Source organism: Molothrus ater, chromosome W (genome assembly GCF_012460135.2).
Source record: "Molothrus ater isolate BHLD 08-10-18 breed brown headed cowbird chromosome W, BPBGC_Mater_1.1, whole genome shotgun sequence".
Lineage (NCBI taxonomy): Eukaryota > Metazoa > Chordata > Aves > Passeriformes > Icteridae > Molothrus > Molothrus ater.
In genome coordinates this window covers 5175160-5193889 of record NC_050510.2, presented here as the reverse complement: position 1 = coordinate 5193889, position 18730 = coordinate 5175160, and the positions used below count along the sequence as shown (strand labels likewise).

At 45.9% G+C, this 18730-nt stretch overlaps 1 protein-coding gene across 7 annotated transcripts in view; it reads left to right on the top strand.

Moving 5' to 3' along the window:
- The window catches only part of LOC118701496 (E3 SUMO-protein ligase PIAS2-like), a 71796-nt gene that overhangs the window by 12117 nt on the left and 40949 nt on the right, over positions 1-18730 (top strand). For all 7 annotated transcript variants that reach the window (XR_004982529.2, XR_004982530.2, XR_008508916.1 and 4 more), the window contains exon 2: positions 15320-15791. Coding sequence is in view for 4 of the 7 variants with exons in the window: in XM_036406141.2 (XP_036262034.1) it covers positions 15320-15791 (472 nt within the window). In the remaining 3 variants the exon portion in view is untranslated. The remainder of the gene's footprint in view (positions 1-15319; positions 15792-18730) is intronic.

Genomic DNA, 18730 nt, shown 5'->3' with positions numbered 1-18730 from the left:
TTCAGCTTTTCCTTGCTGAGTGGCCACTGATTTACCCAGACTGGATTATCATCCAGTCATGTTACGTTGTGGGCAAGGTGCTCCACAGTGGCCACTTCTAAAAATCCTGGGGTGTGGAGGCCCTGGGGGGGCTTCTCCTAAGTTACACCCCATTGGCTCCTTCCCCGGTTCCTATGCCTGAACATAGGTGTTCCTGAGGCTCTCCCTCCCTTTTCCCTGATTGGGCCTCACCTTGATACTGCCTGGAGACCAAGGTCAGCCGAGAGGCCCCTGGGGGAGTGGGACCTTGAGGGGGGAGTGGGTATCTGAGAGGAGAACATCTCACCGCGTGGCTGAATTAAACATCTATGGATATTATGCAAAAGCCTTTTTTGCTTCTTTACCCTGGACTTTGCTAGCAGCAATTCAAGCTGCAACAAATGGCGCCCTGACTGTGGCACCTCCGGATTAGTTTGAGACCTCTTCTGGAAAACATCTGCACTAGACCACCCCGAGAATTTTCTTACCCCAGTGTGGTGAGTTTGAAATTTTATTTCCTTCCTCCTTGTACTCTTGGGTGTTGGGAAGAGACTGGACTAAGATGGAGACAACACTCACCCACGCACAACAAAAAGTTTACCTCTACCTCAAAAAGTGTTTTTGTCAAGAAAATTTTTGCTTTTCAGAGGAGGAGTTGAAGTATTTTGTACAGTGGTTATTTAAGCATTTTCCTTATATTTCGCAGAACTTAGTCCTAACCGATGAATTCTTGGAAGTACTTTGGGAAAGGTTAAAAACTAACACAGAATTCCATCCTTTATTTAGTATGATGATGAAATGCGTTCTGAATCTTGTTGATGAACACCAGCTGAAAACCCCTCCTCCGTGTTCCCCTCTTCGTGCCCCTGCACCCCCTCCCCTGTTGCAAGGAAAGACTCCTCCAAGTTCTCCTGTCTGTACTCCTGCTGCCCAAGATGGTGGAGAATGCATTGCAGGGGCCGCAGGGTCTCCCCTTCCACCCTCAGGTCCTCATGCCTCCTCTCACGGTCTTGTTTACCTTGGTTGTTATAGCACCACGAGACGTGGTGGGGTGGCAAGAGCCGTATCCCCTCGCACAGGGCTGCCCCCGCTCCGTGACCCGCTGCAGCTCTCCCCTCCGCGGAAAACCCACAGCTGCCCCACTGGTGCTCAGCAAGGCCAGGGTGAGCCGGCCGATACTCACTGTCCAGCCCGCCCCACGGCAACCTGCTGCATGAGGGCCGAGGGCGGGCGGGCGAGACTGGCGGACCTGGGGCACCGCTGTCGCGGGGTGGGCAGACAGCCCTGCCAGGAGATGGCTCAGAACCGCAGTCCTGGCAGCAAAACCGCCGCCCCCTGCCCACTGTCGCTGCTCTGAGAGCCCCACACTGGCAGTGCCCACAAGCACCAGCTGAGACAGACCCCTGGGAGCGGGCCGAGCCTGAGCGCGGCTGCCAGCGCCAGGAGTGAAACGAACTTCGCACAGCAGCGCCTAAGCAGCAGCACCAGCAACGCGTCCAGAAACACCAACACAAACCCACTGGCAAAGGTAAAAATATCCTTGCTATGAACGTTTTGGGGACAGTAAAATGGTTCAATGTATAAAACAAATATGGTTTCATAACCCAGAATGATAACAAAGAAGATGTGTTCGTTCATCAGACTGCTATAAAAGAGAATAATCCCAAGAAATACCTCCACAGTCTAGGAGATGGAGAAATTGTGGAATTTAATATAATACAAGGAAGAAAAGGCCCCCAAGCAGCCAATGTGACAGGACCTGGTGGAGTTCCAGTGCAAGGCAGTAAACATGCACCAGACTACAAACCTGCAAAATATTATCCACATCATAGAAGTCCTCCACACACCTACCAAGGAAATAGAACCCAAAACCAACAACCATCAAGCACCAGCAACAGCCTAAAAGCAAGAAGAGCACAGAATGCTGGCAAGCTGTCCTGCATCCAAAGGCCCATGTCGATAATGAAAGAACCTTCCAGTCCAATAAGTCCCACTTCTTCTAATACCCTTCCCCAATTCCTGTGGCCTTCCTGCCCGCCTCCCACTTTCCCCTTTTCCTTTCCATTGTCCTATTACCCCTTTTTTATGTTCCCACAAATTCCTACCACCCTTTCCCCTCTCCCATGGTCTCCCTCCACTAATCCCTTTCCCCACAGTTCCTTCATAAGACCAGAGGGAGCACGATTAGGAGGGAAAGAAAGGAAAGTTTCCCTAAAGTAACCATCTTTTTCTTAAAGTAATGATTTCTATTTGGAGTTTCCAACAGGCACACCACCACCTACGCTACCTTGTGCAGAGTCTATCACAGCCAAGCACTTTACCACAAGAGACAGAGAAACAGCCCCTGCTAAAGAAACTTTCTCCTGACTCAGTTTCCTGATAAACCGTGCTAAGAAAACCCCGCATCCCTCCTGCCAGCTCTAAGACACTCCAGAAAATATTTTTGGACATTGGAGACTCAGAATTGTTTGCATTTTGAAAATTGTCTTATAGACGCTTTTGATTGTTTTTGTCATTTTGTGTTAATTCAGTTGATCCTTCAGAAAAGCTTTCTTAATAATGTAAAAAACAGGGAGTTATGGAGGCCCTGGGGGGGCTTCTCCTAAGTTACACCCCATTGGCTCCTTCCCCGGTTCCTGTGCCTGAACATAGGTGTTCCTGAGGCTCTCCCTCCCTTTTCCCTGATTGGGCCTCACCTTGATACTGCCCGGAGACCAAGGTCAGCTGGGAGGCCCATGGAGGAGAGAGCAGGACCTTGAGGGGGGAGTGGGTATCTGAGAGGAGAACATCTCACCGCGTGGCTGAATTAAACATCTATGGATATTATGCAAAAGCCTTTTTTGCTTCTTTACCCTGGACTTTGCTAGCAGCAATTCAAGCTGCAACACTGGGGTGTGTTAGGGATGACCAATTTGATGCCCCACTGGGACATGGTGTCTCTCCCACACAAGAGAGCTATGTAATCGGTGACAAACGGACGGACACTGGCCAATTTTCCGTCCGGCCCTTCAATTTGCACAAGGTTTTTTGATATCTTTGCCAATGTGATACCTACTACACCTTGGATTTTGTCAGCCATGGGTTGCAAATCTTAATGTGACAGCCACAACTTTCAGGTATGATTGTCACATCTGCCCCCATGTCAAGCAACCTTTCCATGTGGAGATGGTCTGCTCCACGCATTAGGTTGCATCCCATAATGGCTTTGTCCTTGCCAACCACTTCTGCCCAGTAGACACCTGGTGTTTTGTCATCTACTGAGATTTCTGCTGGAATAGGAATGGCCTGGGCGATGATTTGCCCCTTGGCCAAATAGAAGGGTGCCTGTGGACAGCGCACCTGGAGAATGAGGTTATATATGTCCCCCTTGATGATCATGGGAGCCACCTCAATCTCCATGGGTGTGTGTGCGGTGTCCCCAATAACAAAGTACTCACTGTCCAATCCTGTGCGATTCTACCGTCAAGTCCCGTGAGTCCTCCAGCAGGTTCACTGCAATGACTGTCCACTGGGTAGACCTGAAAACAAAAGCTTTGGTGATCACAAGCTTGAAACGCTTGTGAGGCTGCCAGATTTTGTCCTGTAAACATTTCTTTTGCTGTCCCCGCACCCTGCCTCCCTTCCTCTCCCTTTTCTGTTTTGAGGGCGGTTTTTCTTTTAGGGAAGCCCGCTGCATTTATGTCATGGTGCAGTGCGGGCTTGCGCTCGTGTCCTAGTTTTTTGGTTTGATGGTTTTCTTCCTCTGTTGCTGGCTTTGGGGGCAGTCTTGGGCAAAGTGTCCTGGCTTATTGCATTGGAAGCAGATGATATGTTGAAGCTGCTCTGGTGACATCTGTTGCCTCCTCACTCCTGAAGATACAGCTGCCACAGTACCTGAGTTTGTCGGCCTTGCCCATGCCTCCTGTGCAGCAAACAGTTCCGCCTTCCAAGCACACGCTTCGATCATCTCTGCCAGTGTAGGTGGAGGGTCGAGAGGCAGACCCAGGAGCACCTTGCTGCAGACCTCATTGGCATTTCTCTGTGCCATCTCTTTAACTATCTCCACCTGTGTCCTGGAGTCTCATACTTGTCTCTCAACTTGTGCATGGAGCTGGTCGACAAACTGCAAGAAACTCTCAGAAGGAGACTGTTTAATGTTAAGGTAAGTACCCCTAGCTTTAACAGTCGGCAACTGGTTAAAAGCCTTGTCCGCAGCTTTTGTGATCTTATCTAGAATAAATTTTGTTAACACCCGAGGTTGGTCTTCGGGCTTAGCCCACTCCCCCTCTCCGCATAGATGTTCATAAGTGATGTCGTTATCGTCTATATCTTTGGCACCCTGTGTGCTTTGCTTAAGTTCCTCCAGGAGTCCCCTCAGGGATCTCTTCCAGGAGCTTTCCCATAGATCAAACTCTGTGTAAGCAGGCACCGGAAAAGATCTAGGAGGTCAGTAAGAACAAATTCAAGGGATGTTAATGTGGCTCTTATCATGCTGCTAAAAATTTCACTTTTTCTACCGAATTCTGACTTTTACACAACACTCTCTTTGTTTGGTAGGAGAAGGGCTGGTAGTTTCTAGGGCCACTTCTACCACCAGTATATAGGACAGGGGCTACTGAGGGAATTGCTTCCTCCCTCTGGCTTTTATCCCCAGGGTTTTCCCTTTTGGCCCCACCCCCGTGGAATCCAGCAGGGGGACCACTCCCCACTTGGGAACTGGCAGGGGCACCACCTCCTTCTTCAGCCCCACCCCTGTGGAAGCCGGGAAGGGGTCCACACCCTCTCCCAGTCCCACCCTCATGGGAACCGGGCATGGGACCACCCTCCACCCCGGCCCCACCCCCTTGGGGACTGAACAAGGGAGTACCCCCCACCACAGCCCCACCCCTTTGGGGAGCAGGCAGGGATCCACCCCCACCCTACTCCCGCGGGCACTGGGCAGGGGGACACCCTCTCCCCCGGCCCCCTCCACCCCACCCCCTTGGTAACTGGGAGGGGGGACACCCCCACCCCCAGCCCCACCCTCTTGGGACCCGGGTAGGGGGGCATGGGAAACAGGGACAGGCAGGGGGGGAGGGGCTTTGTGGGGAGGTGGAGCAGCTGTCGGAACCAGGGGCGGGGTTGGGGGATGACATCATGGAGGGCGGGAACATGGAGAGAGGAGGAGGAATGTCCAAGAGAAGGAAGGGGTTGTGGGACTGGAAGGGTTTGGGGGAGGGGACAGGTGAACGAAAGGGATTGTGGGAAGAAGGGTATTCAGGAGGTCTCGCCACATGGCCGCTGCCATCTTGGCCCCCGAGCACATGGTCGGCGCCATCTTGGAGGCCAACCATGCTGTTGCTGCCATTTTGGGGATAGGGGGGGTCAGCACGCGAAATCGGGGAAACAGCAACTGGGTTAAAGGGGTGCAGGGAAGGTACTCTGTCAGCCTGCGCACAACTGCCAGAGCCAGGGTACTGAGCGGGAGCTGGGAGGCCAGGGAAACAGTGGCTGTGCCAGGTACCCTGCGATTCTCGGGGTGCCTTGCACGTCCCTCTCAGATCAGGGGCAGAGGGTTTGGGAGGAGGTGTAGAGAGAGCCGCAGGAGGGGAGGTTTGCTGTGGCTGTCCCTTCAAATCCCTCTTAAGCACTTCTTTCTGGATCACAAGGAACACAGGGAGAAATTGAGACACTGTTCTGTCTCCCTGTTCCGCCTGTGCTGTTAGCAATGCTCCAATTTTGTCCCAGGCAGAGACAGAATTAACATTCTGCTGGGTAAACTGAGGGAAATGAAAAGATGTCCAGCAAACAAACCGTTTCAAAACTCCTTTGGAAACCTTAGCGTTTCCACTATTTAGGGAATCTCTAACTAGGATATAAATGCCTGTGTTGCAGAAAGCTTTGCACCCATTCGGATGTTATTTGCTTTCTGCAAAACTGTATCTACCTTCCTTACAACAAGTACAAACTGAAAACTGAAAGCACTGTGTCCACAGCCAATCTAGGAAAGCTTCTGTAGTTTCCCCTCCCCCCCAATCTGAGGCAAGAGGCGAAACCGTGTGTGTGGCAAACTGCGCGGCTTTTAAAATGCCTCCGCCAGCTGCTGCGCCAATCCGAGCCACGTGGCCGCTGCACCGGAGTCGGTGCTGTGCACGCTGGTACCCCGCTTCTTGCCGGGGTCCACCGCCGCCTGCACACATCTGCTCACGGCAAAAATACGAGCCACGGCATCTCTGCCACTGCCCGCACTCCTGCCATGCCACAGCCGCGCCACTGAACTTCAGTAAATCACCGTGTGCGCCTGTGCCGCCGCTGCTGTAGAGTGGGTCAGTCTTCCACAGGATGAAGTCCGTCAAGTACAGGCTGCTCCAGCAGGTGCTTCTCTCTCCACGAGTCTCTCACAGGGTCACAGCCCCCTCCCAGTCATTCACCTGCTCCAGTGTGGGTTTCCTCCATGGGCTGCAGGTTGATCTCTGCATCCCCATGGATCTCCATGGGCTGCAGGAGGACAGCCTGTTTCACCATGGTCAGCACCACAGCCTGTAGGGGAATCTCAGCTCCAGCACCTGGACGACCTCCTCCCCCTCCTTCTGCACTGACCTTGGTGTCTGCATAGTTGTTCCTCTCACATATTCTCACCCTGCTCTTCTCAGGCCACAATTACAGCTGTGCAATAACTTTTTTTTTCTATGTTCTTAAAAATGTTATCACAGAGGTGTTACCACTCTTTCTAATTGGCCCAGCCTTCACCAGCGGCATATCCATTTTTGGAGCTGCCAGGTATTGGCTTTGCTAGATATGGAGGACACTTCTAGCAGCTTCTCACAGAAGCCACCCCTTCAGCTCCCCCCCCCACTACCAAAACCAGGCCATGCAAACCCAATACACCCACACAGCACTAAGCTCTGCCCCCTCTCTGCAACCAGGACATGGATACAGCCAGAGAGCTGTAGTCAATGTCTCTGTGTCCAGGTGGAGGCTGGTGATGAGTGGTGTCCCTCAGGGCTCTGTCTTGGGACTGGTGTTCTTAAATATCTTTATCACTGACATCAATAGTGAGATTATGTGCACCCTCAGCAAGTTTTCAGATGACACCAAGTTGAATGGTGCAGTTGACACAACAGAAGGATGGGATGCCATTCAGAGGAACCTGGACAAACTTGGTAAATGCACTCATGAGAACATCATGAAGTTCAACAAGTTCAAGTACAAGGTGCTGCACCTGGGTTGGGGCAACCCCAGACATGAGTGCAGACTGGGAGATGAACTGAGAGCAGCCCTGCAGAGAAGGACTTGATGCACACAGAATGCATGTGGTCTTTGAAACAATGTAGATCCATAGTTTAGAAGATAATAGCTTCAGTCTCATAGTCTGTATATAATCAGGTTTTGACGTAATGTGTTAGTTTCATCTTTATGGGAGGAAAAAAGAAGCGCTTTATAGGCAAATGGATATGCCTGTGCCAAAACTAATTTGTGTGACACTAGTGATCAGTTTCATGGCCATTGTGTAAAAGAACTCATTTTAGTGAGAAGAGATGGAAGTGTGCTCATACATCTTCTGTGGAAGGAGAGATTACACAAAATTTACTGGAGAATTGGATTTATAAATGCTGGAAGTAAGTCCCATGTAATTCTTATATTCTTCCTAGGTGTGTAGTCACTTTTTCAGACCAATGAAGCATATTGTGGTACCTTAAAAGTCTGTTGTATCTAGAATAATTAAGAATTAATGATTGTGGCGAGAGACAGCAAGGGTGTAGATGAAGAAGAGAATGTAGTTTTTGAAACTTAAAAAATGAAACTGCAAGGGTCAAAATGGGTCTGCAAAAGGTCTGCAAGGGTCAAAAAATGAACGCGGTTGGCTTTCTGGCCTGCAAGCACACATTGCTGAGTAATGTTGAGCTGCTTCTCCTCCTCCAACACCCCCATGTCTTCTTCCTCAGGGCTGCTCTCAGTCCATTTTCCACCCAGCTTGTATTTGTGCTTGGGATTGCCCTGACCCAGGTACAGGACATTGCACTTGGCTTTGTTGAACTTCATGTGATTTGCACAGGTCCACCCTGTTAAGGTCCCTCTGGATTGTGTCCCTTCCCTCCAGCATGTCAGCTGCACCTCACAGCTTGATGTTGTCAGCAAACTTGCTGAGGGTACCCTCAATCCCACTGTCCATGTTGTCAACAAAGATGTTAAACAGAATCAGTGCCAATACTGACCCCTGAGGAAAATCACTTGTCACCAGTCTCCACCTAGACATTGAGCCATTGACCACAACTCTTTGAGTGTGACCATCCAGCCAATTCCTTCTCCATTGAGGGGTCCATCTATCAAATCCATGTCTCTCTAGTTTATAGACAAGGATGTTGTGTGGAACAGTGTCAAATGCTTTGCACAAGTCCAGGTAGATGTCATTTGCTCTTTCCTTATTCATCAACACTATAATCCTGTTGTAGAAGGCCACCAGATTTTTCAGGCACAATTTGTAGATCAGACTAGCTGCATTTTCATACATGTGGTGGTTGCTGCTTTAAAAGGCACGTAGAATCAGCTTTAGGGAGAAAATGTTGCAAAAACCAATTGTTTAATTTCAGTAAAACTCACTGTTGCATGACTTCTTTCAGAAATCTATGTAAGATTTTTGCATTGATGGACAAAACTATGTATCTTTTTTATACTCTCAAGCATTTTTTTAAAGGGTGTGTTAATTTAAAATCTCACTGATTATGGTATTGAAGCCAGCCTGTGTCTTCTAATAAAAGGAAATGTAGCTAAATGTTAATTTGTGGAATTTCTGTATAAAATGTTAGCTGTTTTGAGGCAATTGACTGCATGTTTTGCCTTGATTAACTTGCAGGAATGCACAGAAGGCAGCGAGCAGGGTAATAGACAATATTTTGCAATACATGCTGTTTCCCTAATCTCATTGTCAAGGATTATTTTATTTGTTTGTATTCTGGATATGGAATCCAGAACTATGCTTACTCAGCGTCTGAAACAAAGGAGCTGATGTTGCTATCAAGTTTATACAACTATCTATGAAAGCATGCAACACAAAGTTCTCTGTAAATTCTTGAATATTGGTATTATCTTTTAACACAATTTCTTTTATGTGACGTGACTATAAAGCTTTTATAGTACTTCAAGCTATTTATTATGAATACTTGAAATACTATTTTCTTCATCTTAACTGTGAGAGTGAGAAAAGGTAGAACAGAAATGCCAGATGGACAATGACTTTCTCTAGCATTTTGCAAACTCCAAGAAGTTCTGTCTCCATCTTTCTTTACTTCTATTGTTTTGCTGTTGAGAAGTTGCTGTGATGAAATTAAGGTGAAATCTTCAGTTGGCCTCTTCTTCAAAAGTTAGGGTGAGCCACTCAACACTTATTGTGACACTGCTTTCACTGGCAACTGCATCCATGGTGCATTTATAGGTGGGGTGTTGGGGGAATACCAGTTTGAAGATTGCTGGGCTAGCTCCCTGATAGCTACTTGAAGCATCACTGTATCCAAACTGGCTGTCTTGAAATGTTGATATTCAGTATCTGAAAAAGGATAACCTCATCCCCTCAATGGTGAGGAAAGTGTGTGCCTGATGAGAGTGCTACCATAGTATTTTAGATGGTTGTTTTGATGTGTATGAATAATGTGGCCCTTGAAAAGGCAGTTCCTGGTTGCTTGCTCCTGCTGTCTTGTAATGGTACAAGAGAGATCTGGATGAGCTGAATCAATGGGCTGAGACCAACTGTATGAGGTTCAACAAGGTCAAGTGCTGGGTCATGTACTTGGGTCGCAACAACCCCATGCAGTGCCATATACTTGAGGAAGAGTGGCCAGAAAGTGGCCCTGTGGTAAAGGACCTGGGGATGCTGGTTGACAGCCAGCCAAACAGGAGCCAGCAGTGTGCCCAGGTGGCTACAAAGGCCAATGGCATCTTGGCTTGTATCAGCAATAGCGTGGCCATCAGGAGTAGGGCAGTGTTTTGCCAGTGAGTAGGGTCAGAGACACAGACACCAACTTAAGGAATAGTGTAATTTACTATAATACAAAATGCAAAGAATCACAAAAGGATAAGCTAAGCAATGCACCTAATAATTACTACAAAAGAATGCCTATAGTGATTAAGAAGGATACATCACCAGTTACCATAATACTTTACCATCATCCAAGTCCAAGAAAGATCAGCTGGGGGGCGGGAAGCTGTTACAGCAAAGGACTGGAGAACCAAACCCAGTAACTGGGAAATCCTGTGGTGCATGCACCTTGCAGGCCACGAGGCTCCCCCACTTTGTTGTGTCAGTAGCCCAACTTTTATACTGTTAAACAAACAAGCTGACGTAATTTCTAATTTCATTCTCCTGTTGGCTTTCTCCCAAAGCCTGGCCAGGGCTCAAGGAGGAACCAACAGAGTTGTCTTTGATCCTATACCCCCCTAATTGGGCCAGATGTGGCCTCATCTGGTTTCCAGATACAGAAAGGTAAATACATGTTTTGCCAAAAAGTGAACACATATAACAATACTTGATTAATGAGTGAATATATATATATATATATATATATATATATATATATATATATATAACATTTGGTCGAAAAGTTTATCTGTAGCTCAACAATGGCTTAGGGCCAGTTGTTCAGACCTCAGTCAGGGCCTATTGTTCAGGCCTTAGTACTTCAGACAGTGATCATTCCCCTGTACTGGGCACTGGTGAGGCCACACCTCAAATTCTGTGTTTTGGGCTCCTCACGCCAAGAAAAACATTAAGGAGCATGAGTCTATCCAGAGAAGGGCAACAGAACTGGTGAAGGGTCTGGAGCACTGTGTTGTTTTTGCATGGCCTGATTTTTGGTAGCGGGAGGCCACAGAGGTGGTTTCTGTGAGAAGCTGTTAGAAACTTCCACCATATCTGGCAGAGCCAATCCCTGATGGCCATGAAGATGGACATGCTGCTGGCCAAGACTGGGCCAATTAGAGATGGTAGTAATGCCTCTGTGATAACATATTTAGGAAGAAAAACAAAACAAACGGTTTTAATTCCAGCTAGAGAAGAGGAGGAGGTGAGAACATGTGAGGGAAAACTATGGAGACACCAAGGGCAGTGAAGAAGGAGGGGGAGGAGGTGCTCCAGGTGCCAGAGCTGAGATTCCTCTGCAGGCCATGGTGATGACCATGGTGAAACAGGCTGTCCCCCTGCAGCCCATGGGGGTCCATGGGGGATGCAGAAATCTACCCACAGCCCGTGGGGGAGGTGCTCATGCTGGAGTGAGTGGATGCCTGGGAGGAGGCTGTGATCCTGTGGCATCCCTGCTTCCAGGCTGGAGCAGCCTGTCCTTGGAGGACTGTATCCCATGGAAGAGTGACCCACTCTACAGCAGTTTTGGAAGGACTATTTGCCTGTGGGAGGGACTCGTATTGCAGCAGTTTTGGCAAGACTGCTGCTCATGAGATTGGAGCCATGCTGAAGAAGTTCGCAGAGAACTGTCTCCCATGGGAGAGACGCCATGGTCTCACAAGGGAACAACTTCTCTCCCTGAGCAGCAGAAAAAAACCTCGGGTGACGAACTGACCAAAACCCCCACACCCTGTCTCCCTGCACTGTCGATGGGAATGAGGGAGGAGTTGGGAGGAAAAAAGGTGTTTTTAAGGGCTTGTTTTACTTCTCATTATCCTCCTCTCATTTTGTTTGTAATAAATTCACTTTGTACCTCTAAGTTGAGCCTGTTTTGCCCTTGGAGTGTTTTCTCCTGGTCCTTTTCTCAACTCATGGACCCTTCGTTAAATTTTCTCTCCTCTGCCCAGCTGTGGCAGGGGAGGGTGAATGAGCAGCTTTTGTGTGTGCCTGGCATTTGGCCAGTGTCAAACCACGACAAGCACAAGTCTGATGAGGAGCCGCTGAGGGAGTTGGGGTTGTTTCATTTAGAGAAAAGGAGGCTCTGGGGAGACCTTATTGCTTTCTAAATCTATTTGAAAGGAGGTTGCAGTGAGGTGGGATCGGTTTCCTGGGTAAGGGGATGAGAGGAAATGGCCTCAAAGTTGCACCAGGGGAGGTTTACATTGGATACTAGGAAAAATTTCTTCACTGAAAGGGTTGTCAAGGACTGGAACAGACTCCTCAGGGCATTGGTGGAGTCACCATTTGTCTTGGCTTAAGACAATTTAAGAGATGGACACTACAAAATTAGTTACCTCCCCTTTTAATTTTAACCCCTCCCTTTCCACCAATAAGGAGAGATGAATGCGAGTAGATATAAGTGGGAAAATAACAGTTTACTAAAAAATTAAACAGCAACAGGCAAAAAATAACAGTAAGTAATGACTAGATACAGTGTTGCTAAACCTTGGGGACTCCCTAGCAACAAAGTGAAACTAAAAGGGTGGAGAAACCTCTCCCTCAAGATGGCACCCTCCACAGATAACAGTGTGGTCTGGGAGTCAAATGGAACATGGTGGACAAACCCTCCCCCCAAATAACAACCAACAGGGAACAAGGACAAAACAAAAAGGAAACCTGGAGTCCAAAATGAGCCAAATGCCCTTCTTATCTTTCTGGTGATGGCAGTTCTGTTGACAAAGGCAGCTTGAGCTCAGTCAGCGGCTGGAACTTGTAGAGGGATTTCACCTTCTCCTTGACAGAAGCAGCAGGCAGCTGGCTGAGATGACCTTATGGAGCAGGACTGTTCTGTTTTTCTCAGTATGGTTTGGCTGTAGACAGATATTTGTGGAATTTGCCTTGAAGCACTTTAGGACTGTGAAATACAGCTTCTTTGAGACCTGCCTGAAGCAAACCCCTCAGGGAAAAACAAAAGAAAACAAAGGGGAGCTTCTGCCTTTCACTGCCTCAAGGGAAAGAGAAAGAGCCCTTCTGCCCCAGTGTCCTAGGGTGACTTTATGATGCTGCATATTAAGTTCTGCACCTTTAAGACTGGTTCTGAGAGTGAAGGGAGAGAGAAGTGTGCAGTTCGTTTTTAGAAACTGCACTTGCTCCCCTGCATTTTTTTTCCTTCTTGCAGACTGTGTTGTCTGCAGCATGGATAAGGAGCAGGAGAGAGCTCTCCTTTGCTTTTTAGTTAGTTTTTCTTAGCTAGCAGAGGCAGAGAAGTTCCCTGGACTGTGGCTTTTCTTTTTCTTGGAACTGTTCAAACCTGCTCTGGACTGAAAACCCAGAAAAACACTGGGAGCTCATACCTGTGCCCCACCAGGGCCTGGGACCCTGCATTCCAGCTCCAGAGGGACTGATAAGAGACTGAGTGAGCTGAGCTACAATCCACGACAAGGACTTTCTGAATTTGCCATCTCTTCAGAACAGTGAGAGGTTTTATTGTTTAATATTATTAATTTTTTATGCTTGTGAATGCTTTGCTTGTTAAATAAACAGTTTTTTCCACTTTTCTCCAAGGAAATTTTTCCTGAACCAATTGGGGGAGGGGCCACTTGAATCTGCTTTCTAGAGGCGCCCCTTTGGAAGTTTCCTCCCAAATTTTCCCTAAACCAGGATGAGTGACCCCAACCTTAAAAAGGGACCAGTACTCCCCAGCCCTGTGGTTCTATTTCCAGCTTCTGAGTCTTAAAAAGACAGTAACAATTTTGGGCACAGATATGGAATACAATAACATTTTGGGTTACCCAGGACACCATCCCTGGAGGGATTTAAAAGACATGTAGATGTGGCACTTGGGGACACAGTTTAAAGGTGGGCTTGGCAGTGCTGGGTGAATGGTTGGACTCAATGATCTTAGAGGTATTTTCTAACCTGAATGATTCCATGATTCTAAGTTCAGTTTTACTCTGATTCAATTCCCTGGTCTCTCTTACTGTCACAACAAATTTCTCAAGGTGAGAATAGGGACCAAGCAGCCAGGAGAAGTTTAGACATTTTTTGTTGGCTGACTATATGGTTGTAAGAGCTTGCTCACAGAAATGTGAAATGATGTGCCCATGCTAAGTTACTCTTTTTTAGTAATGGGGAGAGAAGATTGTTTCCTTTTGCATAGTGGACTTTTTTTAAATAAGTGTCTTTCTGTTTATGAACTTCACAGTTCAATCCTCAAAGTCTCCCACAACTAACTGTGATAACCAACTGAATAGTATTATTTCCTTTGAAGAGATCTTTGTGACCCACCATACCAGACTGTTATATGAAAAGGACAAGAAGTTTTCTGCAAAGTTTGAAGAATCAGTTATGTTGGTTAAGCACTTGGTTAATATAATATAATATAATATAATATAATATAATATAATATAATATAATATAATATAATGTAACCTTTTAAAAACTGTCCACCTTGCTGTACCATCCTTTTAGGAGTGAAAGCTGATGTGCCTTTCTCTGTTCATGCATGCCTTTAACATGCTGCACAAAATAAAAGAATTTTCAAAATACACTGTGCAGAACTTAGGAAATAAAATAAGGGAGTGCTTAAAATGTGTTGGAAGACAAGTGATAATATTCATCAGGACTTTTGTTTGGTTTTTTGCTTATTTCATGAAGTGAGACAGATACTTTGTGTTAGAACTTGTGTTTCTGCCTGTGAATTTGAGACCCATTTAACCTATTTAATGCATGGGTTGCATGAAAGTTTATGTTGTTGCTATTGTTTGAGTGGGGAAACAAGTCTTTGAAATTATAATACAACCAAACTCAGTCTTCATTAATAAAGCCTCTGATCGGCCTTATCATAAAGCAGAGCAATAGGGCTCAGGAGCTCAGTCCCTGAGTAGGGACCAGGTGCCCAAAGCTAGCTTGCTCATGCCAACACCGCGGGGCTACCATCTAGCAAGCATGGTGATTATCAGCTCTATAGTGATTAGCAAGCTCTCAGGATTTCAGCTTTGCTTGCTAGGTAGTGGTGCCCCGGGCTTGAGGCTGCAGCAGACAGAGAGAGAGGAGAAGGAGAAGGCGCAGGCTGTTCCATGGAGATGGCTTTATTTGGGGAGGTCCGTGAAGGGTCTCTGCTCTTCTTCTTTCTCAACTAATGGGGTACAGTATGCTTCTTTTATAGGGTTGGAAAGGATCCAAGCTTGACCAATGGTAAGGGGTTAACATGACATTGCCTTATAGGGTTACAGAGATAGGTTAAGGGCGGAGGACAGGGAAACAGGAATTTTCTTTTGCTGTTTCAGCATTCCTATTGTTCATATTCTCCATGGTGCTTTTCCCAAACTTATGGGGTTTACTACAATTCATCCTGGACACTTTGTTTTTAACTATACTTTTGTGTCAGGTAGTACCTAAGATAAGTGTGAAACTAGCATGATTTAAGTTAACATGTTTTACTGTGCTCCTCAAAAGTGCTTACTTGGGGTACTGTTGGTTTACCTGTGCTTACCTCTCTTTTCTTTCTAGAATATGGTATCAAGTTTTCGTGTTTCTGAACTGCAAGTGTTGTTGGGGTTTGCTGGACATAATAAAAGCGGGCGGAAACATGACCTCCTGATGAGGGCACTGCACTTACTGAAGAGTGGCTGCAGCCCAGCAGTTCAGATAAAAATCCAAGAACTCTATAGGTGTCGTTACCCAAGGATGATTGAAGGACTTTCAGATTTATCAGCCATAAAACCTGCAGTTTTCAATTTGGACAGTAGTTCCTCTCCTGCTGAGCCTGACCTCACTGTTGCTGGCATTCACCCACTCTCTTCTTCAGTCACACCTCAGTCTCCTTCCACACCTGTCAGTTCTGTGTTCCTCCAAGACACTAAGCCCCACTTTGAGATGCAGCAGCCATCCCCTCCAATTCCACCTGTTCATCCTGATGTTCAACTGAAAAGCTTACCATTTTATGATGTGCTTGATGTGCTCATAAAACCTACAAGTCTAGGTAAGTGTTCAATAGCTCTGTAGGTTGCTTAATTAATGAAATAAGTGTTGCTAATGACAGTACAAAGTTGACTTAAATGGCTTTTTGCAGCTGCGAAAAAGTGGAAACTCCTTTCCCTTCTCATCTCTACCCTTGTCCTCTCTTCACCACTTGTTACCCAGTGCCAAGCCACACCTCAGAAAACAGTGTTCTCTTTTGTAAATATTATGATTAAAGATCTTTGTCTTTTGAATATTAAATAATAGAGTAGAATACTTCAGTTGGAAGGTAACTACAATGATCCTTCAACTGCCTGACCACTTCAGAGCTGGCCAGAAGTTAGTCAAGGGCATTGTTCAAATGTCTCTTAAACACTGACATGCTTGGGGCATTGACCACGTATCTAAGCAGCCTGTTCCAGTGCTTGACCACCCTCTTTGGTAAATAAATGCTTCCTAATATTTAGTCTGAACCTCTGCTTTTGGCTGAAAGATTTGGACCTGAAGTCTCTGCCTGGTGCAAGTGAGGAACACGTCTGTCAGGGTGTGGTGGGTTGACCTTGGCTGGATGCCAGGTGTCCACCAGGCTGCTCTATCCCTCCCCAGTGGGACAGGGGAGAGAAAATAAGATGGAAAACAACTTGTAGACTTGTAGGTTGAGATAAAGCAGTTTACTAAAGCAAAAGCGAAAGTTTGTGTGAGCACAAGCAAAAAGAAAAAAAGTTTATTCTCTACTTCCCATCAGCAAGCGATGTTCAGACACTTCCCAGGAAGCAGAGCTTCAGCATGCATAGTGGTTGCTTTGGAAGGCAAACATTGTAGAATAACAAATGCCCCCCCCCCCCCACCATTCCTTCTCCCTCCCTTAGCTTTTATATCTGAGTTGATGTTGTATGGTATGGAATATCCCTTTGGTCAATTTGGGTCAGCTGGCCTGGTTGTGTCCCCTCCCAGGATCTTGCCCACTCCCAGCCCCTTGATGGGGGGAAAATGTTGAGATACAGCACTGATGCTGTGCCAGCGCTGCTCAGCAGTAGCCAAAACACTGGTGTGTTTTCAACACCTTTCCTGCTACCAATGCAAAGGACAGTACTGTGAAGGCTGCTATGGGGAAATGAACTCCAGCTTAGCCAGACCCAATACAGAGGGTGAACAGGAAAAGGATTTCAGGGTCAGTAATTATTAATAAGTTGCAACAACATAAAGAGAACAAATGTGCTGGTTTGTTAGTTTGCCCTTATCTTGCTGCAACAATTCTGCAGGTTCTGATATCCAGCACTGAAATAGATACTTTGTGCTGCACTGTTCAGTGTTGTACTCAGATTAGTGAAGGTTTCTCAGCCTATGAGTTGTTGCCATACTGTATGTTAAAATGTTGGATGGACCTTTGTCTTCCAAATAACTTGAAATCTCAGTTTCACTTCCTCAAATGCCTTACTCTTCAATGTATTTAATTATTTGGAAATATGTTTTCTGTCTTGAAATTCAACCTGGCTTACCTTACATAGAAAAAATGTTCCCTAACTATTTAGTAGTATTGTTTAGAAACAGTTCAGCATTTTTCAAGCTGTTTGTATCCTCTTATACATTTTAGTTTCTTAACTGATCATGGAGTCTTTCAGACTGCACCGCAACTCAGATATTTGTGAGGAGGAGTGGGGAAATGAGATATGAGGAATGGATGATATGCAAATAATGGGCTTTTCTTTCTCTCTTACTGAGCCAGGGGAGATTCAGATTAGATATTAGATATTATTTTTCACTGTTTGAGTGGTCAAGCATTGGAATAGGTTGCCCAGGGAGGTGGTGGAGTCACCATCCCTGGAGGTGTTCAAGAGATATATGGATCTGGTGCTGGGTGATGTGGTTGTGGGGTTTAGCGGTTACAGTGGTAGTGCTGGGTTGACAGTTGGACTTGATGATCTTAAAAGTCTCTTCCAACCTTGATGATTCTATGACTGATTTTCGATGGACAGGAGCATTGGCTGAAAGTTACTCTTACCATGGATTCATGTGCAAATTTGGACATGAGGCTTCCTTTATTTTTTTTAATTGATATGGATAGCTTAGAGTCCCAGTTAGTAGATCTGGGTGATTGAGATATGGAACAAACAAGTTTTTTGTATTTGAGAATTAAGGATTCAAATAACAGGTAGGTCAGAGAGCTAGGAGTATGGTCCACTTCAGTGCAACTCTTTAAAAGAGATGAGTATAGTTATTCTTTTGCACTGAGAACACAAGAGCAGGTGTAGGTCTGGAGTTTCATTTTAACCAACACTCAATTCAATAACAAAACATTTCCATGATCTTTTTTACATGTGCTCAAGTATTATTTTAAAATATAAAATGTTGTCTGTGGTATGTGTGTGTGCACGCATGCATATGTGTACAATGTAGCTGGTTTGAATTGTTTTGAGGAACTTGGTGTGTGGTTCCTCTACCTGGGTACTATTTCATGTTTGTGTCCTTTTTGTGTGTTTTTCTGGGCATAGAGATACTACTCTCTCAATGTCACAGTGTACAAGACAGTCTAGTAGCTCTTCCAAATTTGCCTGGTTTAGTTGTGCTATTTTTGTGGTTTTCATTCTTTCTGCTTACTTTAAATTGTTGAACAAGTCCAATGTACTTTAATTTCCGGTCAAGATTTCTAACTTCTCAAGTTGAAAGAAAGTAAAAAAGTAACATGTACATACTATGAACCTTTAATACTAAAATATTACAGCTTCCCATCACTGACAGACAAGCCAGTTTCTGATATGAAAGTTTTATTTATTTATTTATTTATTTATTTATTTATTGTTAAATGCTACTGATGTAATTCCCAGACATCAAGTCTAGCTGGCTTCTGTGGCCGTAGGGGTTGTGTTCCCTCTCCCCCTTCTCCTCTCCCCTTCTTCTCAAAGGTTTAGTTACAATTAGTTGTTTCTGAATTGAGTAGTTTTCCATCTGTCCATTAATAAC